General features: G+C 43.5%; 1 protein-coding gene across 1 annotated transcript; it reads left to right on the top strand.

The window, feature by feature from the left end:
- The first annotated feature begins 6281 nt into the window (after window positions 1-6281).
- On the top strand, window positions 6282-24104 carry LOC139176106 (glycine N-phenylacetyltransferase-like). The gene is given in 7 exon segments (XM_070767496.1): window positions 6282-6451; window positions 7841-8566; window positions 14394-14501; window positions 16606-16732; window positions 18413-18472; window positions 18475-18583; window positions 23233-24104. Coding segments are annotated over 6 exon segments (885 nt in total). The 5' UTR covers window positions 6282-6451; window positions 7841-8488; the 3' UTR covers window positions 23636-24104.
- The last annotated feature ends 938 nt before the right edge of the window (window positions 24105-25042 follow it).

Genomic DNA, 25042 nt, shown 5'->3' with positions numbered 1-25042 from the left:
CTGCCAATGCAGGAGACACAGGTTTGATCTCTGGGTCAGGAAGATCCCCTGGAGAAAGAAATGGCACTCCAATATTCTCATGTGGAGACGCCCATGGACAGAGGATCCTGATGGGCTACAGTCCATGGGGTCGTAGAGAGTCAGACATAACTGAGTGACTAACACACACAGATGCCATACTAATGCAGACTCGGAAGCCCCTGAAAATATTAGAGTGGTAAATTTGACCTGTTTTTGAGCAAAGTACCTCGATCAGGAGAAAGTTGCAAAGATTAGGTATTACATTTAGAATGAATACTTCTCAGTTGGTTGGTGTTGCTTATGAAGCGTTCAACAGGGAACAGCAGAGGAAAGATGCAAGGCAAATGCCACTCTCCTGGGGGTAGCATTGAACATCTGAAAGGCAAGTAACCTGGAGACAGGTAAAGCACTATTGAGGAAGGAAAAATGCCCTTAACGGCAAGAAAGACAACACGAAGAAGTGATTGCCCTAGGCCAAAACATAAGAAGAAAAATGATAAAAGATGAGAGCCTCACATACGGTAGAGATGATCACAGTAAGGAAGGACAAGGCCCACGGCTCCCTTGGACTTGAGGTGCCTAATTCCCCCCAGGAGCCCAGGATAAAACGGTGCGGGATGAGCTGATGAACTTCCTGGCGATAGACCTCGTCCTGAAGTTTTTCACCAAGAGCTTGGGGTCAGAGTCCCATCAGACTGCACTTTAAGCCTATACAGATGGTGCTCATGGAAACCCCAGAAAAGGAGACAGAGGTCTTCCCCGCTTTACCAACCGCACTCCCTCCTGGGTCTGTGAAAAGATAGCCACTAATATTTGTGGACATTTTTTTCGGTGTGGGTGAAAGCATATCCCACTTGGACAGAACGTCTCTGAAGAGGATGCCTGGGTCTTGAACAAACTGAAAGCTGAACACAAGCAAAGTATCGCCATTGATATCTCCCTGTGGACATTTGAGACCATCAAGTACCGTCACTGATGCCCCAGGACACAGGGACCTTATCAGAAACGTGATCATGGGACATCGAAGACTGATGATGCTGGCCTGATTGCTGTTGCTGCCAGGGAATGTGAAAGAGGCATCTCCACGAATGGGCAGACCCTTGGGCATGCCCTTCTAGCTTCCACTCTTGGTGTGACACATCTAGTTGCTGGACATAATGACAGATCCCACTGAGCCGTTTTACAGCCAGGAAAAACGAGGACTTCACTAAGAAATTCAGCACCTGCATGAAGAAAATTGGCTCCAACTCTGACACAGTAGCATCCGTGCAATTTCTGGCTAGAACAGTGACAACATGATGGAGCCAAGTGCTCACATGCCTTGTTTCAAGCCTTGGAAAGTCATCCCTAGAGATGGTAACGCTGGTGGGACAAAGTGCTAAAGGGTTTTATCAGATTCAAACAGCTGTAGATAAAAAAGGAAAGAGGATTTTTACCACTGATTGAAGATTCTACGAAATATTCATCACCCCATTTGGCAGGAAATGGCCAGAGTGGTCTTAATCCTTTTCCCCGCAAGTTTGTGGAATGAACATTAACAGTGGAGAAACCTAACAGGGAAGAACCTTTGTATTCTATTACAAGTTACTCACTAAAACAGTACTACCTTTAAGCTTAAATTGTATCTCTGGGAATGAGAGATGGGTATTATGTATAATCTGCATAATTCCCTATTATCTCTGCCTCCCAGATAAGGAGCTTCAAGCTAAAATACTTTTGTTAAGCTCACAGGAAACGTCATGACCAGACCCACCTGCGAATCACTGAAGGAAGGAAGAAATGAACAGGTCCCATCCAGAGGCTGACCCAAACTAGGAAATGTTTGATTTTAATCCCTCCCCTTTAAGTAGAAAAGAAGCCTGAGTTCTAGTTCAGCCAAGACGGTTCTCTGGGACGCAAGCCAGCTGTCGTTTTGGCCTGCTGGCGTTTGAATAGTCACCGTTCCTTGCCAGGACTGTCGTCTCTTGATTTACTAGACTACCGAGCTGCAAGCAGTGTAAGACTGGACTCACTGACACCACTGTCTTCCCGACCTCGTGCACCTTCTGAAAGCCAGCCACTGTTTGCACCTCTGTTCCCTTACATGTCACACGTGCTTTTCCTGTGGCTTCCTTTAAGGTTATCTGTCTATCTGGGATTTTTAATCGTTTAATTATGATATGTCTGGGGAGTGGTTCTCCTTCTGTTTCTTCCATTTGAGGTTTACCGAACTTATCCTAAAGGTGAGGGTGGGGGGTGGGGTACTTTCTAGGCCCTTTAAGTCTTTCCAAGTTCGTAATTTCTTATGGTTAACAAAAGAGCTCTGATTCTCTACATCAAGTTCAAACAGTCGCCCTCTCTTGCTTTGCGGCAGGTATTCGTGAAAATGGAGAGAGCGCAGCAGGCGTTGCCTGTAGAGACCCTGCCTCCAGGATCTCACAGTTCAGAGTTGCTGAGGACTGGGGGGATTGGAAGGACCCGTGGGATCAGAAAGCAGCTCAGACCTCTGGAAAAAAACAAGCCTCAGAGGGGCACTCTGCCAAACACGGGACCTGGGAGGAGGGACTCCCCACACCCAGCCGCCGAAGCGCAGCTTGGTGCGTGTGTTCAGTTAAGACTCTCAGCTCAGCAGGTTGGGGATCAGACCAATAAGCACACTTTTCAAGACCACAGTAGCCAGAAGATACATGTCATCTTCTGGAATGATCTTCTGCCTCTTATTTCTGGGGATGTGGGGGGGTGTGGGGGGTGTGGGGGTGTGGGGGTATCTCTGCAGAAACTGAGTGGGAAGACAGTGTTACAGGTGAAAGCCAAGGAGGATCACTGCTCTGAGACGCCTCAGCCCATGTCTCCTCACTGAAGCGGATGAACCAAAATGTTGCTGTTGGATGCCGATAAGAATTTATGAGTGCTGAGAGTTATGCCAGGCGAAAAGGAAGTGGTTCCCTTTGAGAAATCTGTATCAGGAATGTACCATGTACGGGGTAGTGTCCTGATTCTGTAAAAATTTTTCCCTGGATAAGGACAGGCTTTTGTTCTGAATTGGTACGTAAATGTGGCGTGATTTGGAAACTTCTTGTTAATAGCTGGCGTGCCAGAAAAGGTAACAGCTTCTGGGAAGAAGTATATGGGTTTGGGTGATATTTATGGAACAGTTTGTAGACATACCATGCAAACACGATCTCATTCAATTCCCTAGAAACGTTATATGGTAGTCAGATTCCCCCCCTCCCCTTGGATAAATGATGGCCAGGGAAATTAAGTGCCCTTCTTAAAGTTTCCAAAAGACGAGGTAGACTGTAGTCAACAGACTACAATCCAGATGAGATTAATATTAATTTAAAACCGTAAAAAAGAAATGTAATTTTTAAAATCTCAGTTGTAATGCTCCTATATAATTTGGTGTTTCCTTCTAAATTTTTATCGTCTGTGATTTATGCGAATATGCACACAAGAAGGCCTCTAGTTATTTTTGCAGTGTCATGTCCCTCTTTTCATGTTCATCTTGAAGACTTTCTCACATGGCAACATATAACCTTCATGTGAAAATGGGTTTTAGAGTAGTAAAGGAACGATAGATGATATTTACATGAATTATATGTGTAGCAAGACACTGAGATTGTGTCCTGTACATGCCTGGGAGTTAATATTGTATTCCTTTCAAACTTTTTCAGAGTATTTTCCTTCATTTGAGCTGTCTTCTTTGGATAAATTCCCAGTACTGGAATGGATTTGCCAAAGGTTTCAAACTGTGCTTCCCAAGACTTTGGCTGTTATCAAGGCTGGCACCCCGCTAAAACAAATCTCCTCAGTTTTAGTCAACTGCATTTATTGAACATCACATTTGTGTTCATTTTGTGTGTGTGTGTGCATATATGCGAGTGCAAAAAGTTTTCCCAAATGTGCTTGTCAGAACTTTAGTATTCTACCCCAGTAATCTGGCATCAAATTCAACTTTTCTTATTCTCGTGCAATCTTTTTGTGAAATGCTCCTAGCTAATGTGTGAATGGGCTTCCCAGGTGGCATGAATGATAAAGAGCCTGCTTGCTAATGCAGGAGACATGAGACAGGAGTTCAATCCCTGAATCAGGAAGATCCCCTGGGGGAGGGCATGGCAACCCACTCCAGTATTCTTGCTTAGAGAATCCCATGGACAGAGGAGCCTGGTGGGCTACAGTCCATAAGGGTTGCAAGAGTTGGACACAACTGAAGCAGCTTAGCACAGATGCGATGTCTGATTAATGTTTAGAAATGATACAGTTCTACTGTCTTGATATTTTCCAAGATATGGCACAGGTACTTCTATTCTGGTCTGAGCCTTTTTTTCAAAGAAACATCTGGTAGAAATGCCCAAGCCCAGAATGTAGTTGGTTCTTCTACTGACACCTGTTGAATGAAAGAATGAGTCTTTTCCCTTGGTAAGCAGAGTGATTAAAGAGATGATTGTGTTTATGCAAGCATGTCATACATTAAATCAATAAACATTGAGTTTTTACTGTGTGCCCAACAGTGTAATAAACATTGAGAATAATAGAATAAATTATTTAAGATCCTGCCCAGAGGACTGATAACCTAGAGGGCAAACTGTAATGGGCTGTAACAAGTTTTGATTGAAATGTGTACATAATCTTTGGGGGGTACAGAACAAAGAGTGATCTGTTCCTTTGGGACTGAGGAACTAAAGGGAGTCAATAGAGAGAAAAGGGAAATTTGAGTAAGACTTTGAAATGGGAACAAAAGCTGGATTTTGAAGGTCTTCTGGAATTAGGGCCTAAATAAAATGAAGACAGTCCAGACTTGTTAAATCAGATACTGAGTTAAAGAAATATTCTGTGGTCTTGTGTGGAAAAGAAGGACAACAGAGGAGACTAGCACACTTCACCTTGTAGTAAAGAAGACATCTATTTACAGGACTTAAGTGATTCCTACCAGCCTCAGTGACTGCCCACAGCAGCTACAATCAAGATACAAAGACCACTTCAGAAAATTAACCTAGAATGGATTAAAGGCTTAAATGTATTAATACCTGAAATCATAAAACTCTTAGAAGAAAACATGGTGTGGGGGAGGGGGGGGGAAGTTGACCGTGGTCTTGGCAATGATTGTTTTGGTTATGACAACAAAAGCTCAAGTATTGAAAGCAGAGAATAAACACGTGGGGCTATATCAAACTAAAAATTTCTGCACAGCAAAAGAATCAACAAAATGAACAATCTATGGAATAGGAGAAAACATTTGCAAACCATTAAGGGGTTAATATTCCCCTGTCCCAGGTGATAGGCTGAAGGTAGACCCAGGGGACAGAGAAGCACTTCCAGCCCAGCTACTACCTTATATTTTGAGTTACTGTGCCACGTCCAACTTTGTGCAACCTGCCAGGCTCCTCTGTCCATGGGATTTTCCTGCAGAAATACTGGAGTGGTTGCTATTTCCTCCTCCAAGGGATCTTCCTGACCCAGGGATTGAACCAACATCTCCGGAGTCTCCTGCATTAGCAGGTGGATTCTTTATCACCTGGGAATCCCTGAGGTTAGCTGCAAAATGGCCGCTGCTTTAATTTTGCTCTCCAGGTTTTCCACTGGGAAATATTGAGGGCAGGAGGAGAAGGAGGCAACAGAGGATGAGACGGTTGGATGGCATCACCGACTCAATGGACTTGAGTTTGAGCAAACTCCAGGAGATAGTGAGGGACAGGGAAACCCGGCGTGCTGCAGTCCATTGGGTCACAAAGAGTCGGACACAACTGAGCAACTGAACAACAGCAACCAGGTTTTCCATAGGAATCTCTCCGTGCTGTGCTGTGCTTAGTCGCTCAGTCGTGTCCAAGTCTTTGTGACCCCATGGACTGTAGCCTGCCAGGCACCTCTGTCTATGGGGATTCCCCAGGCAAGAATACCGGAGTGGGTTGCCATGCCTTCCTCCAGAGGATCTTCCCAACCCAGGGATCGAACCCAGGTCTCTTGCATTGCAGGTGGATTTGTTACCAACTGAGCCACCAGGGATGCCCAAGAATACTAGAGTGGGTAGTCTATCCCTTCTCCAGGGAATCTTCCCAACCCAGGAATCAAACTGGGGTCTCCTGCATTGCAGACGGATTCTTTATCAGCTGAGCTACCAGAGAATCTCTGTGGTCCACCCTAAGTGGAAACATAAAGGGAAGGGAATTCTGGGAAATGTAGTTCAGCCTGGCTGAGGTGATACCTCATTTGTTGAATACATTAAGTTCTCAATAAATATTAACACTTATTGAGTGATTAATAAGTGAATGACTGCATAGATGAATAAAGCAATACTTAGGTTTCCAGGCTAGTCACAAAAGTCTATTTAAATTATAATGAAACTATACCAAAATACCATTAAATAAAATATCAAAGCCAGACTTTGGTAAGGAGAGACTTTATTTGAAAGGATTATTTCAAGAGGGAAAAGGAGTGCTGAAATAGGAAGAGGGTATTTGCCGGGGTCCAGCCCCAGCTGATCCAGGGTATTCGAAGGAGAGACGGCGTAGGCGACCTATTTATTTAAATATTTACCAAAGATATAAAGAGTAATAGAATGAGGAGAGCTCAGTAGGAGAATTCAGTGGAGAAAAGAGGCTCAGTAGCTTGGTTTACCCCGCAGACCAATAAAACTTCAAGACAAGAAGTTTGCACCACTTACATAGGCCGCAGGTATCCTTCCGTTCTCCCGAAGGAGAGGAGACACTGAGGCCTCCCAGGTCGGATCTTAGACATAATATGCCCAGGCATAATTAGCAAGCATGGTGGGTTCCGCGCTCCAGATGGAGACTCAGCCAGAGTGAGAGAGAGAGCGACATGGGGAGACCAAGTTTCGGTGAACAAGGCCCGCACTTTATTTTCCAAAGTAGTTTTTATACCTTAAGTTATGCATAGAGGATAATGGGCGAAGGGGTGGAGTCATGCAAGGACAGCAGTTCCTGGTCCTAATCAAAGCCAGGCTTTCAAACTTATCATATTCAAAATTTCAGGTGATTTACATCATCTTCTGGCCAGGAGGCCTGTTAACATTTTAAGAAACTTATTTTTCGCTAAAGGTGATTATTCCAAAGTCAGGCACCAGCCTCCAAAAAAGCATTGGACAAAGCTGCATTCCTATAGGGCAAAGGTGAGGTGGGCTCAATCAAGAAAAGAATTAACTCAAGGGTCCAAGGTTACAAACATTGAGGCTACTACTTACATTTCTATACACACATTATATCAATCAATACACTGCCAAGGACACAGTGGGTAAGGAGTATGGAGACTTAGTAGCAAACATTGGCCCAATAAGTGAAAAACCCTTCACCAATACAATTTCTAATCAATCTTTTAACTACTCATAGGATCTGTGTTTAGACAGTTTAGAACATCTCCTGCCTCTCACAGTTGGGAGGCTCTGAACAATCACATGTGGCCAGAAAAACCTATTCAGGCAGGCTAGAGGATATCCAAAGGAGTTTGTAGGTTGAAACACTGTCACACCCAGGAATTATTAACTGGAGCTGTAAGCTAACTGTTTTTTCAGAGAGAGGTAGTAGGGGACAGCCCCCTGTAAAGTCAGAGGTGTAGGTGAGAGCACAAAGCAGAAAGTAGGCAGACTCTGGTTTTGGGGGTAGATGCTCAAGAATTTCCAGGGAGACTCCTGAGGCTCGATCCTGCCTTTGTGTATGCCGAGCCTCCTTCCTCATGACCATTGCCACGGGCGGAGTGCCTCGCTCTGGCTCCCGGCAGTGATAGAATTCTAGTTGAGCTATTCCAGATCCTGAAAGATGATGCTGTGGAAAGTGCTGCACGCAATACGCAATATGCACTCAATATGCAATATGCCGGCTCCCGGCAGGTATTATTTCAACAGAAGAACTCTGAGACAGTAAGATCTACAAACATCTGAAAGGTCAGGCAGAAAGGGGTTGTTTCATGGAAAGGAGTCAGCAAAGTTTCATGGAGGATCATTCTGAATGCCAGTGTTGGCTTGGGCTGAGGGTGGATCACAGCCAGAGGACTGGGTGCAGGAGAGAAGACGGATTAACGTTTTGTCAAGCTTTAATCTTTGTTAAGCTGTTAGAACACTTTGTTGCGATTGTTAAGCCGGGATAAACCGTCCACCTAACCATGTAGGAAGGGAGAGTAAACAGAAAGAATCCAGTTCTTATGCCCTTTTATGGGATTGTTTGGCTTTTTGTTTGTTTGAAGTTTTTTTTATGTTGACTTCTATGAGCTGTTGAAGATGGGGAGTTTGAAGGATTAGTACCTGGCCTTGTCACAGACAACGTGAGGGTCACGGTGAGTCTTAAGCCCAATGGGAGAAGGGCAGTTCCTTGCAGGAAGACACTCAGAAACGCGAAGGGAGTGGCGGGTTTGTTGTTCTGTTTTGCTTTTTAACCATTGCTGTTTCCCAGGAAACAGGGACTTGGGCATCTTTGTGTGTCTTCCAGCACTTCTCATTCCTTGTCTGTCGATCCTCTCTTAGGTTAAGGGACCTGCCAAGATGTTCCATTTACAAGGCCCACAACTGCTGCAGATGTTAGAGAAATCCTTGAGGAAGAGTCTCCCCGAGTCCTTAAAGGTGAGAGTGGAGCATTCTTAAGGGGGAAAGGGCTAGGGACAGCTTGAGGGAAGGTGGGAAACAGAACAAGGAATCCCTGAGCACTACTCTGTGCCAAGCTCACCCACCTGGCTGCTCGTTTGGTTTACCTCACCTATCTGCAAGGCAGCTATGTCATGTCTGTAGAACCAAAGGAGAAAGGCAGGCTCAGTCATATGACTTGACCAAGATCATGCCGGTGGTGAGTGGCAGGGCTATGATTTGAACCCATTGTGATCTTTGTTGTGTGATGACGCCAAAGCTTTCCCTCGTGCCCTTCAGCTCATGTTATGTAACTCTGGAAGTTTGTTTTTTTTTTCCCGGAATTGGCAAAGTCGATGTTTATTCTTAGCAAAGAATCAAGTGCCTGGTGAAAAGTTATCCATTATGGTTCTTCTTTGTAATTAATAATTGGTCAAATTCTGTTTTTTCATCAAACCCCAAGGATTATGTTTAACTTTGAATGAGACAGAAATTGTGTTTAACGAATGATCTTGTACTGTAGAGAAGTGGAAGTGTTTTTCTTGCAGTAATATATATTACAAAGGGAATAGGCTATTACTAGAGATAAAGACTGCCACTATTATGATAAAGGAATCAATTCACCGAGAAGATGTAAGAAAACCTGAAATGCATACGCCTGGCAACAGAGGCTCAAAGGACATGAGACACAAACTGAGAAAACTGAGAGAAGAAATCTGGAAGGACACAGGCGTGAAGAGCTCAGCACTTCTCGCTCAGTGATTTGTAGAATAAGCAGAAAACCTATAAATACATATGTGAACTTATTGTATATGAAATACTACGAGCCAACTTGAAGAAACTGACATTTATAGAATACTTCCCACAACCATGGCAGGGTACATGCTATTTTCAAGTGCACATGGAATGTTTAGCAAAATAGACCATATTTTTTAAAATTTTAGAAGAATTGAAGTATAGCAAGTACGTTCTTGAGCAATATAGAATTAAACTAAAAAAAAAAAGCCCTGAAAGATATATGGAAAATACCTGAATTTCTAAAAGTATACAACAACTTCTAAATAAGTCATGTTTAAAATTACAAGGAAAATTGGAAAACATTTTATTTGAGTGAAAATAAAAATACAAGGTATGAAAAGCTTTGGGATGCAACTAAAGCAGTTGATAACCGAGAAACAGATAGCATTAAGTGCTTATACTAAAAAAGAATAACAGTCTAGGGACTTCTCTGGCAGCCCAGTAGTTAAGACTTGGCACTTCCAGTGAGAACGATTTTCAATACTAAGTCCATACATTTCACTTTGTATATTCTGTGAAAAGCATGAATTACCAAAGGTCACTGAAGAAGAAATATGCAACCTGAATTGCCCTCTATCCATTGGAGAAATTGACTTTGTAGTTTAAAACCTTCCAACAAAGAAAATTCCATGCTCAGATATTGTCAGTGGCAATTTCTACCACACACGTAAGGAAAAAATATCACTTCCACAAAAACCCTTGCAGAATAGAGCAGAGGAGAAAACACTTCCCAAATCATTTTATGAGTCCAGAATTACCCTGACACCAAAACGAGAACTACAGAACAATACTCTCTGTGAACAGAGATATCCATTAACAAAATAATATCAAGTCAAATCCATCAACATATCAAGAGGATAATACATCATAACCAAGGGAAGTTCATCTTGGAAAGGCAAGGCAGATTCAACATTCAGAAATCAATCAGTTCAATTCACTGTTGTCAACAGACTGGAGAAAAGCCATAGATCTTCTCTCAGTAGATGCAGAAAAATGTTTGACAGAATGTAATATTTCTGATAAAAATAAAACTCTCAGCAAACTCGAAATAGGAAGGAATTTCTTCAACCTGATAAAACGTGTACTGGAAAAATCTATGCCTAAGATTAATCTAAATAGTGAAAGATTTAGTATTCTTGCTAAGGTCAGTAGCAAGGGAAAGATATTCATTCCCAGCACTCCCGGTGGGAATGGTACTAGATATCCTAATCAGCACAATAAGACAAGAAAAAGAAATAAGAGAAATACATATTGGAAAAAAATAAAACAGTGTTTATTCACAGATGGTATAATTGTCTAATGAGAAAAATCTTAAGGAATCTACCAAAATCCCAAAGCTCCTAGATGTACAACTAGGTTTAGCAAAGGCCTTAGGGTGAATACACAAAATACAAAAATTGGTTTTCTGTGTACTCGCAATGGACAATTGGAATTAAAAATCAATACAATTTATAAGATAGACAAAAACAATAGACAACAACAACAAAAACCCTTAAGTATAAACTCTGTTAACATACAGGGCTTGTCTGGAAAATAAACGCTTTTCCTTTCAGTGATGAATCACAGCTCCAGACTTCTCAGGGCAGCATGAATATGATGTAGAATTTAGTAGAGTTAATTATACTGATCATGCTGATGGGAAACCTGAAAGGAATAGCATCATATTATATCCTTTTTTGGCCGGGGGTTTGGGGGGAGCTTCCCTTGTGGCCCAGCTGGTAAAGAATCCACCTGCAGTGCAGGAGACCTGGGTTCCATGCCTGGGTTGGGACAATCCCCTGGAGAAGGGAACGGCTACTCACTCCAGTATTCTGGCCTGGAGAATCCCATGAACTCTATAGTCCACGGGGTGGCAAAGCGACGAACGCGTCTTCTCCTTGGTGCCCTGTCACCTTGTTTAGGGGTCATGTGTAGGCTGTGCCACGGGCGCTTAGTGTAGCCAGAGGCACGCTACACTCAGGGGTAGGGCAGGGAGCTCTTGAGAGGAACAAGGTCAGGAGTCAGACGGCTTTGATCCCACAAATTCATTGTTTTCTGGGTAACACTGCAAAAATCTCAGTGCTCTTGCATGTAAAATGAGTAAAACCAGAAAGTAAATACTCTTGGTAGACACTCCTCAACCTTGAACAGGGTTGTGTGTGTGTGAGTCGCTCAGCTGTATCTGACTCTTTGAGACCATGGACTGTAGCCTGCCAGCCCCTGCAGTCCATGGGATTCTGCAGGCAAGAATACTGGAATGGGTTGCCATTCCCTTCTCCAAGGAATCTTCCCAACCCAGGGATCAAATGCAGGTCTCCCACTTTGCAGGCAGATATTTCATCAGTTGAAACACCAGGGAAGCCCTAAGCAGGGTTATCATTACCTTGCAGAGATGTTTGGAGGGTTAACTAAGATATGATAAAATTAATAGCCAATATTTCTTGCTGCTGCTGCTGCTGTTGCAAGTCGCTTCAGTCGTGTCCGACTCTGTGCGACCCCATAGACGGCAGCCCACCAGGCTCCCCAATCTCTTGGATTCTCCAGGCAAGAACACTGGAGTGGGTTGCCATTTCCTTCTCCAATGCATGAAAGTGAAAAGTGAAGTCACTCAGTTGTGTCCGACTTTTAGTGACCCCATGGACTGCAGCCGACCAGGCTCCTCCGTCCATGGGATTTTCCAGGCAAGAGTACTGGAGTAGGGTGCCATAACACTTGCCAAATATCAGGAACTACACCATGTATTCAGTATAACCTCAAAAGTATTTTTTCAGGAGGAGGAGGAGAAGGAACTAAATCAGTTAGGTGCCTGAATAATTTTTGTCTTTACTGGAAAATTTTTCCAAGTCTACTTGGAAAATTTTTCAAGTTAATTGTTTTCTTTTATGCTCTATGTCTGGGGTTTGAATTGTTCTTTACTTTTTGTGTTAAGTGGATCTCAAAGTTTTTGGAGAAAATTCTTGGCACGACTAGTCTTAGCCCAACTCTACTGTAAGGCAAAGTGACTCTCAATATGAGATCCTCAGTTTTAATGAGGTTCTTTTCCTCTCTACTCACCTGATTGTTTGATGACATAGCTTTTTCCCCATAAGCAGAAATCTAGGTTATCTGTAAAATTTATCCTTGTTACAAATGTATGACCTAAAACTCATTGACTAGTTGCTAATAAGTCTCAGGTGAGAGAAAAATCTGAGCATTGCAGCCTGAAGGACTGCCCACCTATCTCCCAAGCAGAGGGAACTAAGTGGGTGTAGCTCACCTGTGAGCCTCAGTCCCTTCCCTTTGCAGTGGCCGCCTGAGTCACCATGTTCCGGTTAAATGACAGTATCACGGGCACAGAAATGTGTATATAAATGCCACTGGTTCCAAACGCCATGTGCAAAAGCATGTATTTTATTTTCCTTAAAACTGCATTTAATTTCTATATTGAGCATCTGCTAATGGCAGAAATTTAATTTATAAAAACTCAGTAAAGTCAAAGTTTGGAAAACAAAGTCAAAGTTTGCCTCTTCCTCTTTTGCCTTAGTCTGACATTAACATTTCATGGCAAGAGTAGGGAAGCACGGGGTGAGAGGTGGTCCTTTGTCACTGAAATAGTCACCATTTCCTTGGCCCTGGTCTTTGGCATTCTTCCATGCCTTCTGCTAAGGCATCTTGTTTCAATGCATCTAGGTCCTAAGGTCCACCCTTGTATGGATTGCTGTTTTTCCTCTCCCCACAACCACGTGGCTCATTCCAGTTTGGACAATCTCTTTCTCAGTCTCTTCAATGTTTTGAGGGAACCAATGTTTGAACAGGTGGTTGCAAAGATTAAAAAAATTGCCCAATAAGTGTTGTCTTTGGACCTTGGCCACCAAAGCTTGTGTTGTTAACAGCATGCTTTGTCTCTACTTTTTACATAGAGGGGAATTCATTTAACCTTTATGGAAAGTGATTCGGAGATGTGTGCAAGAAATATAGAATATTTAAACAACAGTTGGTGTTTGACCCAGAAATTCCCCTTCTAGAATTTGTAATATCAGACATATTTGCAAAGGTTTATGCAAAAGCAATGTTCATTGAAAAATAAACTGTTAAAAATAAGAAAAAGCTGAAATGACCAGCAGTCAGACAGTAAAGTTGAAGTAGTCCTTCCATGTAATGGATGTTATGCAGCCATTAAAAATGATTGTATAGATTTCTGTTTATTGATGTGGAAACAAGCTCATAGTATAGTGTGTATGTGTATGTGAGGGGGACAGATGTTAAGTTAATATGTATTAGGTAATTAATTTCATGTTTAAGAACTGTATGTGTGTGTGTGTTAGTCACTCAGTCGTGTCCAACTCTTTGTGACCTCATGGACTGTAGCCCACCAGGCTTCTCTGTCCATGGAATTTTCCAGGCAAGAATACTGGAGTGGGTTGCCATTCCCTTCTCCAGGGGATTTTCCTGACCCAGGGATTGAACCCGGGTCTCTTGCGTTGCAGGCAGTTTCTTTAGTTTCCCTGACTGAGCCATCAGGGAACCCTGAAAACTATGTGTGTGTGTAAATAAATGGAATAAAATGGAAAGATATAACACTAAATTCTACAACGTGTTAGTAGATGATTTTAATTTATTCATTTTATTTACCTTGATTTTAAAATATACTAATAAAAATTTTGATCTTCCCTGGTGGCTCAGACAGTAAAGAATCTGCCTTCAAGGCAGAGGTCTGGGTTCTATTCCTGGGTTGGGAAGATCCCCTGGAGAAGGAAATGGCAACCCACTCCAGTATTCTTGCCTGGAGAATCCCATGGACAGAGGAGCCTGGCGGGCTACAGTCCATGGGGTCAAAAACAGCTAGACACGACTGAGCGACTAACACACACGCACACAGTATAATGTTCTCACAGTTTGACCCCAAAGTCTATTTCCATTTGGAGTAGTAAAGTAGAACCTGAAGGCCAAAATAAAGGCATATTAGGTACTTAACCTAATTTCACAGAAATAAGCCTTGTCCTGATCAAACAGGGCGCTTCACCATCGCTTCCTGATAAGCTGACCCTCTCACTTTCTCGGGATACGGCAGGTTTACGGGACCGTCTTCCACATGAACCAGGGAAACCCATTCAATCTAAAGGCCCTGGTGGACAAGTGGCCTGATTTTAAGACCGTGGTCATCCGCCCTCAGGAGCAGGTAAGGGGCCAGGGGCAGAATGAATGTGCATCTGTGTTTGCATTCGCTATGCGCCCACCAGGTGCCTGGCAATGTGGGAGACCCTGTAGATACAGAAGCGAAATGCAGTGACAGCGAACAGGCCCCTGTGCTCAAGAGCCTCAGAGTCTGGAGAGAAGCAGACAAGCAAAGCAAATGCAGCGAGGTGTGACAAGGCACAGTAAATATCGGAGAAACAGGAGGAGCGCTGGCCAAGAGACGGTTAGGCTACAGAGGTCAGGATGCGGGGCAAGGACCAGAGAGCTTTCACGGAAGACGTTTTGCCAAAAGGGAATTTTGAAGAGTAATAGGTTTTTAACAGGTTGACAAGAACAGAGGTTGCGTTCTAAGCAGAGAAAGGAACACCCCAACATGTGTGAAGGTAAACATGACAACATTGTGTGCGAAGCCACTTTGGTCATGTCTGACTCTCTGCGACCCCATGGACAGCAGCTCACTGGGCTCCTCTGACCATGGGATTCTCCAGGAAAGAACGCTGGAGTGGGTTGCCATTTCCTACTCCAATGATAACATTAGGGAAATAAAAGGAACAGATTGTGATGCTTGTATTTGGGAATATATTTTCAGTACTAGACTTTTAAAAATCACTCAGACTAAGTTGTTAATCTGTTTCAAATATAAATACGTTATCAGATCAGATCAGATGAGTCGCTCAGTCGTGTCCGACTCTTTGGGACCCCGTGAATTGCAGCACGCCAGGCCTCCCTGTCCATCACCAACTCCCGGAGTTCACTGAGATTGACATCCATCGAGTCAGTGATGCCATCCAGCCATCTCATCCTCTGTCGTCCCCTTCTCCTCTTGCCCCCAATCCCTCCCAGCATCAGAGTCTTTTTCAGTGAGTCAACTCTTCGCATGAAGTGGCCAAAGTACTGGAGTTTCAGCTTTAGCATCATTCCTTCCAAAGAAATCCCAGGGCTGATCTCCTTCAGAATGGACTGGTTGGATCTCCTTGCAGTCCAAGGGACTCTCAAGAGTCTTCTCCAACACCACAGTTCAAAAGCATCAATTCTTCGGTGCTCAGCCTTCTTCACAGTCCAACTCTCACATCCATACATGACCACAGGAAAAACCATAGCCTTGACTAGACGGACCTTTGTTGGCAATATAATGTCTCTGCTTTTGAATATGCTATCGCGGTTGGTCGTAACTTTCCTTCTAAGCATATTGAAAATGAAGTATAAAAGTTCCCACATCAAAAATATGTAACTGTATAATATCATTTGATGAGTTATTTGGAAGTAAAATTTAAATGTATAGTGATTTTTTTTTAAGTACCAAATTAAACAGAATACAAAAGTAAAGATGCTTTAATTATTGAAATCTAAAAAGGGGATAATATTCACTTTTTAATACAATCTTTAAAAACCAGATTGTTCATGGTATTAATGGGAAGGGCATTTCTGGGCAACAATTTCCAGCTATTCTGCCCTTGTTGGGTAGTTGTTCTTTGATTTCTTCCTTCAGCTTCAAAATAATCTCTTCATCTTTTATTTGTTAATGTTGAGACAATGTTTTTGAGCAAATTTTGTTTTAGCTTTTTTGGAAATATGAATTATTTTTTAAACAGTGCTTTGCAGTTTACATTTTTAAGGCATCCTGGGTCTTCATTCTGCACAGCTTTATCACATGTGAGAATTCTAATGCAAGGTTACCTGTGTCCATTTCAATATTGTCCTCATAATCCATTTGTTCTAAGACTCTTTGAAACAGAGTAACATTTACTCTTGCAACTGAAGCTTGTCTTTAACAAGATTTCGTTCTTTCTCCTGAGGATTGTAAAATCACTGAAGAATGCACTCTAAACTGGTAAGTGTTTGGTTGATTTGAAATTGTCATGCAGCAGAAAAATACCTTCATCAAGCTTTTCTTACTTGTAAGTGGAACCATTCATTAAATCCATGACTTAGTCGTATGGTGAAAATGGTTCAGAAATGATGATAGCACATCAAGAAGAACAGCGATATTTAGTTTGTCAAATAGCACTGTATACTGAAATACCAAACAAGTATTCCAATCACTGCATATGATCAGTTTGATTTATTTATATTACCCAACCACACAGGAGATGGCAGATGACTTTGATCATTATACCAACACCTACCAAATCTATTCCAAGGATCTCAACAACTGTCAAGAGTCCCTTGCCACATCAGATGTCATCAACTGGAAACAAGATTTGCAGATCCAAAGTACGTAAGAGATCTGGGATCTGCCCACTGAGGGGACTGCTCATATCTATACCTGGAGTGTCACTTTATCCTGAGTTCATCCCCTACAATCAGTATTTCCTACTAGACCCCAGACACTCAGCTTGATGGTGACACCCTGTGTCAGCCAACACCATCTCTTCAGTGGAGTTGAATTCAAACATTGCAAACTAAAGGGTTCTTTTAAGAACATGTGAGAAATGTAAGTTCTTTTTTTAAATTTTATTTTATTTTTAAAATTTACAATATTGTATTTGTTTTGCCAAATATCGAAATGAATCCGCCACAGGTATACCTGTGTTCCCCATCCTGAGCCCTCCTCCCTCCTCGCTCCCCATACCCTCCCTCTGGGTCGAAATGTAAGTTCTTTTTAGATGAGGATTCCTGATATGTTTTGCATACATATTGAAGGTCCCTTAGGGTGACTGGGTGTGAGAGCAGAGCTCCCTCTGGCCTTCTTGCTGTTTGTTGTTTAGTTGCTAAACTGTGTCCAACTCTGCAACCTCAAGGACTGCAGCCCACCAGGCTCCTCTGTCCATGAGATTTTCCAGGCAAGGATACTGGAGCGGGTTGCATTTCCTTCTCCAGGGGATCCTCCTGACCCAGGGATCGAACCTGCGGCTCTTGTGTCTCCTGCACTGGCAGGTGGGCTCTTTGCCACTGAGCCACAATTGGAATGATAAGTCCTTGTGCCATAGACACATCCCCAGTCACAGGAAAAGCTGTCACTGTTGGAATCAGACTCCCTTGGGTGACATCCCTGTTCCGCCTACTATTTGCTTCGTGATCTTGAGCAAGTAATGTAACATATCTATTTTTCAGTCCCCTCACATATAAACAATGAAGATAATAGAAGTGCCTGAAACTTGCGTCTGGGCTTCCCAAGGGGCACAGTGGTAGAGAAACCGCCTGCCGATGCAGGAGATGTGGGTTCGATCCCTGGGTTGGGAAGATCCCCCTGGAGGAGGCAACCCACTCCAGTAATCTTGCCTGGAGAATCCCATGAACAGAGGAGCCTGGCAGGCTGTGGTCCGTGTGGTTGCAAGGAGTTGCACATGACTGAGCATGCATGCAATACATATGGTTAATGTAAGGATTAAATGCGGTATTAGACCAATACCAGGGCATGTCGAAGGTTGGCTACTATTTTTTTTTTTTTTAATTTACTTGGGCTGTGCTGGGTCTTTGTTGCTGCCCGCAGGCTTTCTCTAGTTGCAGCAAGTAGGGGCTGCTCTTCGTTGTGGTGTGTGGGCTTCTCGTTGCCGTGGGTCCTCTTGTTGTGGACCACAAGTTCTAAGAAAGCGGGCTTCAGAAGCTGCACCACACAGGCTTAGGCCCTCCAAGGCATCTGCCCGGATCAGGGACCGAACCCATGACCTCTGCATTGGCAGGCGCATTCTTAACCACTGGACAACCAAGGAAGCCCAAGTTTTGCTACGATTTTTTGAATGCCACGTGTCCTCGATTCCACAGTATTTCTAGTGTTATCTCTGTATTGGGTAAGAGCAAATAGGTTGAGGCAGTGATGAGGCCATGGTCACATGGTCGCTTGCAACACCAGAAGCAAAGTTGCTGACTTTCAATCCTGGATGAGTTTGCTGGGAACCTTCCAGAAGCATCTACAAGGGCAGTTACTTCTCCCCTAACTTTACCCTTCTCTAGGTTCACAGTCCAGTCTGAATGAGGTGATACAGAATCTTGCAGCCACTAAACTTGTTAAGGTCAGCACACACAGTGCATTCTCTATGTGATGCCGGAGACAGCGAGGAAACTTCTTCCTTCCCTGCCAGAGACAAAGAACTTACCTGTTGGATATGGCGCACCCAAAGCCATGTGAGTTTGAAAAAAGATGCTCTTTCACCATTGCAGTAGCCTCCCAACTTCTCTCCCCATATTCACTCTTGGCTCCCCGCAATTCATTTCCAGAGTGATGCTTTTAGAGTGTGATGTGGGTTACATCCATTCACCTGCCGAAGAGCCACTGAGGTTTCTCAGCTTGCTGTTGTTGTTCAGTCGCTAAATCATGTCTGACTTTTTGCAGCTCCACAGACTACATACAGCACACCAAGCTTCCCTGTCCTTCACAATCTCCAGGAGTTTGCTGAACTTATGTCCATTGAGTCGGTGACGCTATCTAACCATTTCATCCTCTATCGTCCCCTTGTCCCCCTGCCCTCAATCTTTCCCAGCATCAGAGTCTTTTCCAATGAGTCAGCTCCTCACATTAAGTGGCCAAAGTATTGGAGTTTCAGCATCAGTCCCTCCAATGAATATTCAGGACTGCTTTCCTTTACGATGGACTGATTGGATCTCCTTGCAGTCCAAGGGACTCTCAAGAGTGTTCTCCAACACCACAGTTCAAAAGCATCAATTCTTCAGCTCTCAGCTTTCTTTATAGTCCAACTCTCACATCCATATACGACTACTGGAAAAACCATAGCCTTGACTAGACGGACCTTTGTGAGGAAAGTGGTATCTCTGTTTTTTAATATGCTGTCTAGGTTTGTCATAGCTTTTCCTCCAATGAGAAAATGGTTTTGTGTGTGTGTGTGTGTGTGGCTGCAGTTACCATCTGTAGTGATTTAATGCCTAAGAAAATAAAATCAAAGTCAAACTCCTCTATGACCTTCCAAGGTCCTATAAGACCTGGAACTCATCCCCCCTCGGACTTTATCCTGTCGCTCTTGCTCACTCCCACCAGCGGCTCTGAGCCTCTTTATACAACTGGATCTCATGTACCCACACATGGCTTTGGGCTGTTGCATTTGCACTTTGTCTTCCCACAATGTCCTTCCCTCTGATCTTCATATACTTGTCTCTTTATTGTCATTCATACTCTCAAATGCCATTTCTTCAGAGATGCCTAGTCCTCTGGTCCTCTGTGTGTTAAAATGACTGGAAACGTTTTACTCACAGTATCATACATCACTGACCATGGAGTTCTCCAGGCAAGAATACTAGAGTGGGTTGCCATTTCCTTCTCTAGTGGATCATGTTATATCAGAACTCTTTACTATGACCCATCCATTTTGGCTGGTTCTGCACAGCATGGCTCACAGGTTCATTGAGTTACATAAGCCCCTTTGCCATGACAAGGCTGTGATTCATGAAGGGGTGTAGGGGCGGCAGAGGATGAGATGGTTAGACAGCATCGCTGATTTAATGGACTTGAATTTTAGCAAACTCCAGGAGACGGTGGAGGACGGAGGAGCCTGGCGTGCTACAGTCCATGGAGGCACTAAGGCGGTGGACATGACTTAGCGACTGAGCAACATCCCACGAACACCTGAAAACGCCTCCACATCTATAGTCTCATTTGATTCTGTTGTCCACCTCAGAGGTAGACAAGATTGGAGACATTATCCCTATTTTGCTGACAGAAACAGGCTTGGATGATGAAATAGCTTGTTCAGGTCACGTGGATAGTTAAGGGTGTGATGGGCTTGAGTACAGATCTCCTAGTTCCCCATCTCGAGACCCTTTCCAAAGCCCTTTACAGCCTGAAGACGACTTCAGGCTCAGTGTTCTGTGCTTCTGGGGCTGCCTGCACTCTACATCACACCCCTTCTCTGGACTTCAGTTCCCATAGTGGCCAAGGACCCTCTGACAACAACATTCTACGATTCCATGATTCCTAAGCTCTGGCTTTACCCACAGTTGCTAGCATGTGCTTTGGGGCACTCATCTATTTTCTGTTACCCTAGTTTTCTTATGGGTAAAATGCACTCTTATCAATTCCCTCATTAAATGCTGAGTCGCTGCTTTGCCGACAGCAATCGTACTTAACTTTTAGATACTTCTGACTGGTGTAACAGGCAAATTTGGCCTTGGAGGATGGAATGAAGCAGGGCAAAGGCTAATAGAGTTTTGCCAAGAGAATGCACTGGTCATAACACTCTCTTCCAACAACACAAGAGAAGACTCTATACATGGACATCACCAGATGGTCAACACCGAAATCAGACTGATTGTATTCTTTGCAGCCAAAGATGGAGAAGCTCTATACAGTCAGCAAAAACAAGACCAGGAGCTGACTGTGGCTCAGACCATGAACTCATTATTGCCAAATTCAGACTGAAATTGAAGAAAGTGGGGAAAACCACAAGACCATTCAGGTATGACCTAAATCAAATCCCTTATGAGTATACAGTGGAAGTGAGAAATAGATTTAAGGGACTAGATCTGATAGGTAGAGTGCCTGATGAACAATGGATGGAGGTTCGTGACATTGTACAGGAGACAGGGATCAAGCCCATCCCTAAGGAAAAGAAATGCAAAAAAGCAAAATGGCTGTCTGGGGAGGACTTACAGATAGCTGTGAAAAGAAGAGAAGTGAAAGAGAAAGGAGAAAAGGAAAGATATAAGCATCTGAATGCAGAGTTCCAAAGAATAGCAAGAAGAGATAAGAAAGCCTGCCTTAGTGAACAATGCAAAGAAATAGAGGAAAACAACAGAATGGGAAAGACTAGAGATTTCTTCAAGAAAATTAGAGATACCAAGGGAACATTTCATGCAAAGATGGGCTCAATAAAGGACAGAAATGGTATGGACCTAACAGAAGCAGAAGATATTAAGAAGAGGTGGCAAGAATACACAAAAACACAAAAAGATCTTCACGACCAAGATAATCACAATGGTGTAATCACTCACCTAGAGCCAGACATCCTGGAATGTGAAGTCAAGTGGGCCTTAGAAAGCATCACTACGAACAAAGGTCGTAGAGGTGATGGAATTCCATTGAGCTATTTCAAATCCTGAAAGAGGATGCTGTGAAAGTGCTGCACTCAATATGCCAGCAAATTTGGAAAACTCAGCAGTGGCCACAGGACTGGAAAAGGTCAATTTTCATTCCAATCCAAAAGAAAGGCAATGCCAAAGAATGCTCAAATTACCACACAGTTGCACTCATCTCACACGTTAGTAAAGTAATGCTCAAAATTCTTCAAGGCAGGCTTCAGCAGTACATGAACCGTGAACTTCCAAATGTTCAAGCTGGTTTTATAAAAGGCAGAGGAACTAGAGATCAAATTGTCAACATCCGCTGGATCATAGTAAAAGCAAGAGAGTTCCAGAAAAACATCTATTTCTGCTTTATTGACTATGCCAAAGCCTTTGACTGTGTGGATCGCAATAAACTGTGGAAACTTCTGAAAGAGATGGGAATACCAGACCACCTGACCTGCCTCTTGAGAAACCTATATGCAGGTCAGGAAGCAACAGTTAGAACTGGACATGGAAAACAGACTGGTTCCAAGTAGGAAAAGGAGTATGTCAAGGCTGTATATTGTCAATCTGCTTATTTAACTTATATGCAGAGTACATAATGAGAAACACTGGGTTGGAAGAAGCACAAGCTGGAATCAAGATTGCTGGGAGAAATATCAATAACCTCAGATATGCAGATGACACCACCCTTATGGCAGAAAGTGAAGAGGAACTCAAAAGCCTCTTGATGAAAGTGAAAGAGGAAAGTGAAACAGTTGGCTTAAAGCTCAACATTCAGGAAACGAAGATCATGGCATCTGGTCCCATCACTTCATGGGAAATAGATGGGGAAACAGTGGAAACAGTGTCAGACTTTATTTTTCTGGGCTCCAAAATAACTGCAGATGGTGACTGCAGCCATGAAATTAAAAGACACTTACTCCTTGGAGGGAAAGTTATGACCAACCTAGATAGTATATTCAAAAGCAGAGATATTACTTTGCCAGCAAAGGTCCGTCTAGTCAAGGCTATGGTTTTTCCAGTGGTCGTGTATGGATGTAAGAGTTGCACTGTGAAAAAAGCGGAGCGCTGAGGAGTTGATGCTTTTGAAGTGTGGTGTTGGAGAAGACTCTTGAGAGTCCCTTGGACTGCAAGGAGATCCAACCAGTCCATCCTAAAGGAGATCAGTCCTGGGTGTTCATTGGAAGGACTGATGCTAAAGCTGAAACTCCAGTACTTTGGCCACCTCATGCGAAGAGTTGACCCATTGGAAAAGACCCTAATGCTGGGAGGGATTGGGGGCAGGAGGAGAAGGGGACGACAGAGGATGAGATGTTTGGATGGCATCACCTACTCGATGAACGTGAATTTGAGTGAACTCCGAGAGTTGGTGATGGACAGGGAGGCCTGGTGTGCTGCGATTCATGGGGTCACAAAGAATCGGACATGACTGAATGACTGAACTGAACTGACTGTGGGTAGGCACAAGTCCTGGGTCCTTATGGTGTAATTGCTCTTCTATCAGTTTTTGAGGAAGGTACAATTGATAGGTTCACTTTATAAAGGAAGGAGGCAGAGAGACAGCATGTTTCCTGTTTGAAATCACACAGCTTTTGAATTATGAATCTGGGTAGCCTTGTTGCAGAATCTGTGCCTTTCCCTGCACTCTCAAATGCATCATCTGAAGACAATTTGGGGGCAAACAATATGTATAATACTTCTCAGTATGTGTGACTTACGGGTGTTTTTTTGTTTTTTTTTTTCCTTCTTGTCAATAGTAACCAGGAGATATTTAAGCTCTCATCAATGGATCCTACCCATGCCGCTTTGGTGAATAAATTCTGGCATTTTGGTGGCAACGAGAGGAGCCAGAGGTTCATCGAGCGCTGTATCCGGGCCTTCCCCACCTTCTGCCTTCTGGGGCCTGAGGGGACCCCTGCCTCCTGGTCCCTGATGGACCAGACGGGAGAGATCCGGATGGGGGCCACGCTGCCCGAGTACCGTGGCCACGGGCTCATCTCCCACATGCTGGCTGTCCACACCCGGGCTCTGGACCAGCTCGGCATCCCCGTGTATAACCACACGGACAAAGCCAACAAAATCGTGCAGAAAGTCAGTCACAACCTGCATCACATCGCCATTCCCCATGGGTGGAACCAGTGGAACTGTGAGCCCCTGTAAAGTGGGCCTCCACCTGAGACAGCGCCGGGTGGGCTGGACATGTGGCCAGAGAAGCAGAGGGCTGGGCGGGAAGGAAGAATGAATCCTCATTAGCGGGGAAGCAGCGTGGGCTGTTTGGGGTGGGAGAGCGGTGAACGGTCAACAGAACCCCAGAGTCCCTGCTCACTGCTCACCCACGGACTTCCCTTTGGGTCTTGCACACCTTCCTGCTTCCTCCACATTCCAACCCTGGCACCCACCACGCTATTCTGTGCTTCTATGAGTTCAACTTTTTTTCTTTTTAAGACCCCCATGTATAAAGAGGGAGGTGATATATGTATAATTACGGCTGATTTGTGCTATTGTATAGCAGAAACCAACGCAACTTTGTAAGGCAATTTTCCTCCAATTAAGAAATAAATTAGAAGAATAAAGTTAATGCTTTGAAGAAACATTAAAAAAAATGTCTAAGTGATATCATCTGGCCGTATCCCTGTTCCTGTCTGGTTTATTTCACAGGTCCATAAGTTTCTTGTAACACTTATGGCTAGTAAGGAAGTGCCCATAATCGATAAAGGATGAATGCAACTCCCTATTCCAGTGTTCCATACTGTTTCCAGCACTGTCGAATTTCTCTCTAGAGTATACGGGGCTCCCCCAGTGGCTCAGTGGTGAAGAACCCACCTGCCAATCCCTGGGTCGGGAAGATCCCCTGGAGGGAAAACGGCACCGCACTCCAGTGTTCTTGCCTGGAGAATTCCATGGACAGAGGAGCCTGGTGGGCTACAGTCCATGGGGTTGCAGAGAGTCAGACACAACTGAGCAACTAAGCACAGCACAGCACAAAACTTTAAGACAACAAGATGCTCACATCTCTAATGAATTAGTGTAACACAGGTATGATTATCGGAGAAGAGATATACTGGGGATGGATGTATCAGTGGTAGAAAAAAAAAATTCTCCAAGCCAATACATTGAGGAAGAAGTACTTCCTCATTTCAGGAAGATGAACTGAAACTGCTGATCTAAGACAGGATTTCTATATCACAGCTGTGATCATCATCATATCACTGGAATTTCCTGAGTACTGAGAACATAAAACAGCACAGATTCCAGTAATAAAGTACATTACCTGCTTACTTTGAAGGATATTTTCACTGAACGTAGAATTTTTTCAATGTTTTTCCTGAAGCCTTTTTTATGCTCTTGATGCACTTCTTTCTAACTTTGTAGTGATAAGAAGCCAAGGGCGATTGTTGTTGTTCCCTCAATGCAATATGTCTTTTTGTCTCTGACTGCTTTGTCCCCCTACTTTTAAATTTTATGTATTTATTTTCCTGTAGCTGAAAAATAGTATGAGATCTTAACAAATATTTCAGTGTATGGGACAGTGTTGTTATCTGTGAACACAGTATGGTAGAGAGGGCC

This window comes from Bos indicus, chromosome 15, assembly GCF_029378745.1.
Source record: "Bos indicus isolate NIAB-ARS_2022 breed Sahiwal x Tharparkar chromosome 15, NIAB-ARS_B.indTharparkar_mat_pri_1.0, whole genome shotgun sequence".
In the NCBI taxonomy this organism is placed as follows: Eukaryota; Metazoa; Chordata; class Mammalia; order Artiodactyla; family Bovidae; genus Bos; species Bos indicus.
This window is presented reverse-complemented; position numbering and strand designations above follow the sequence as displayed.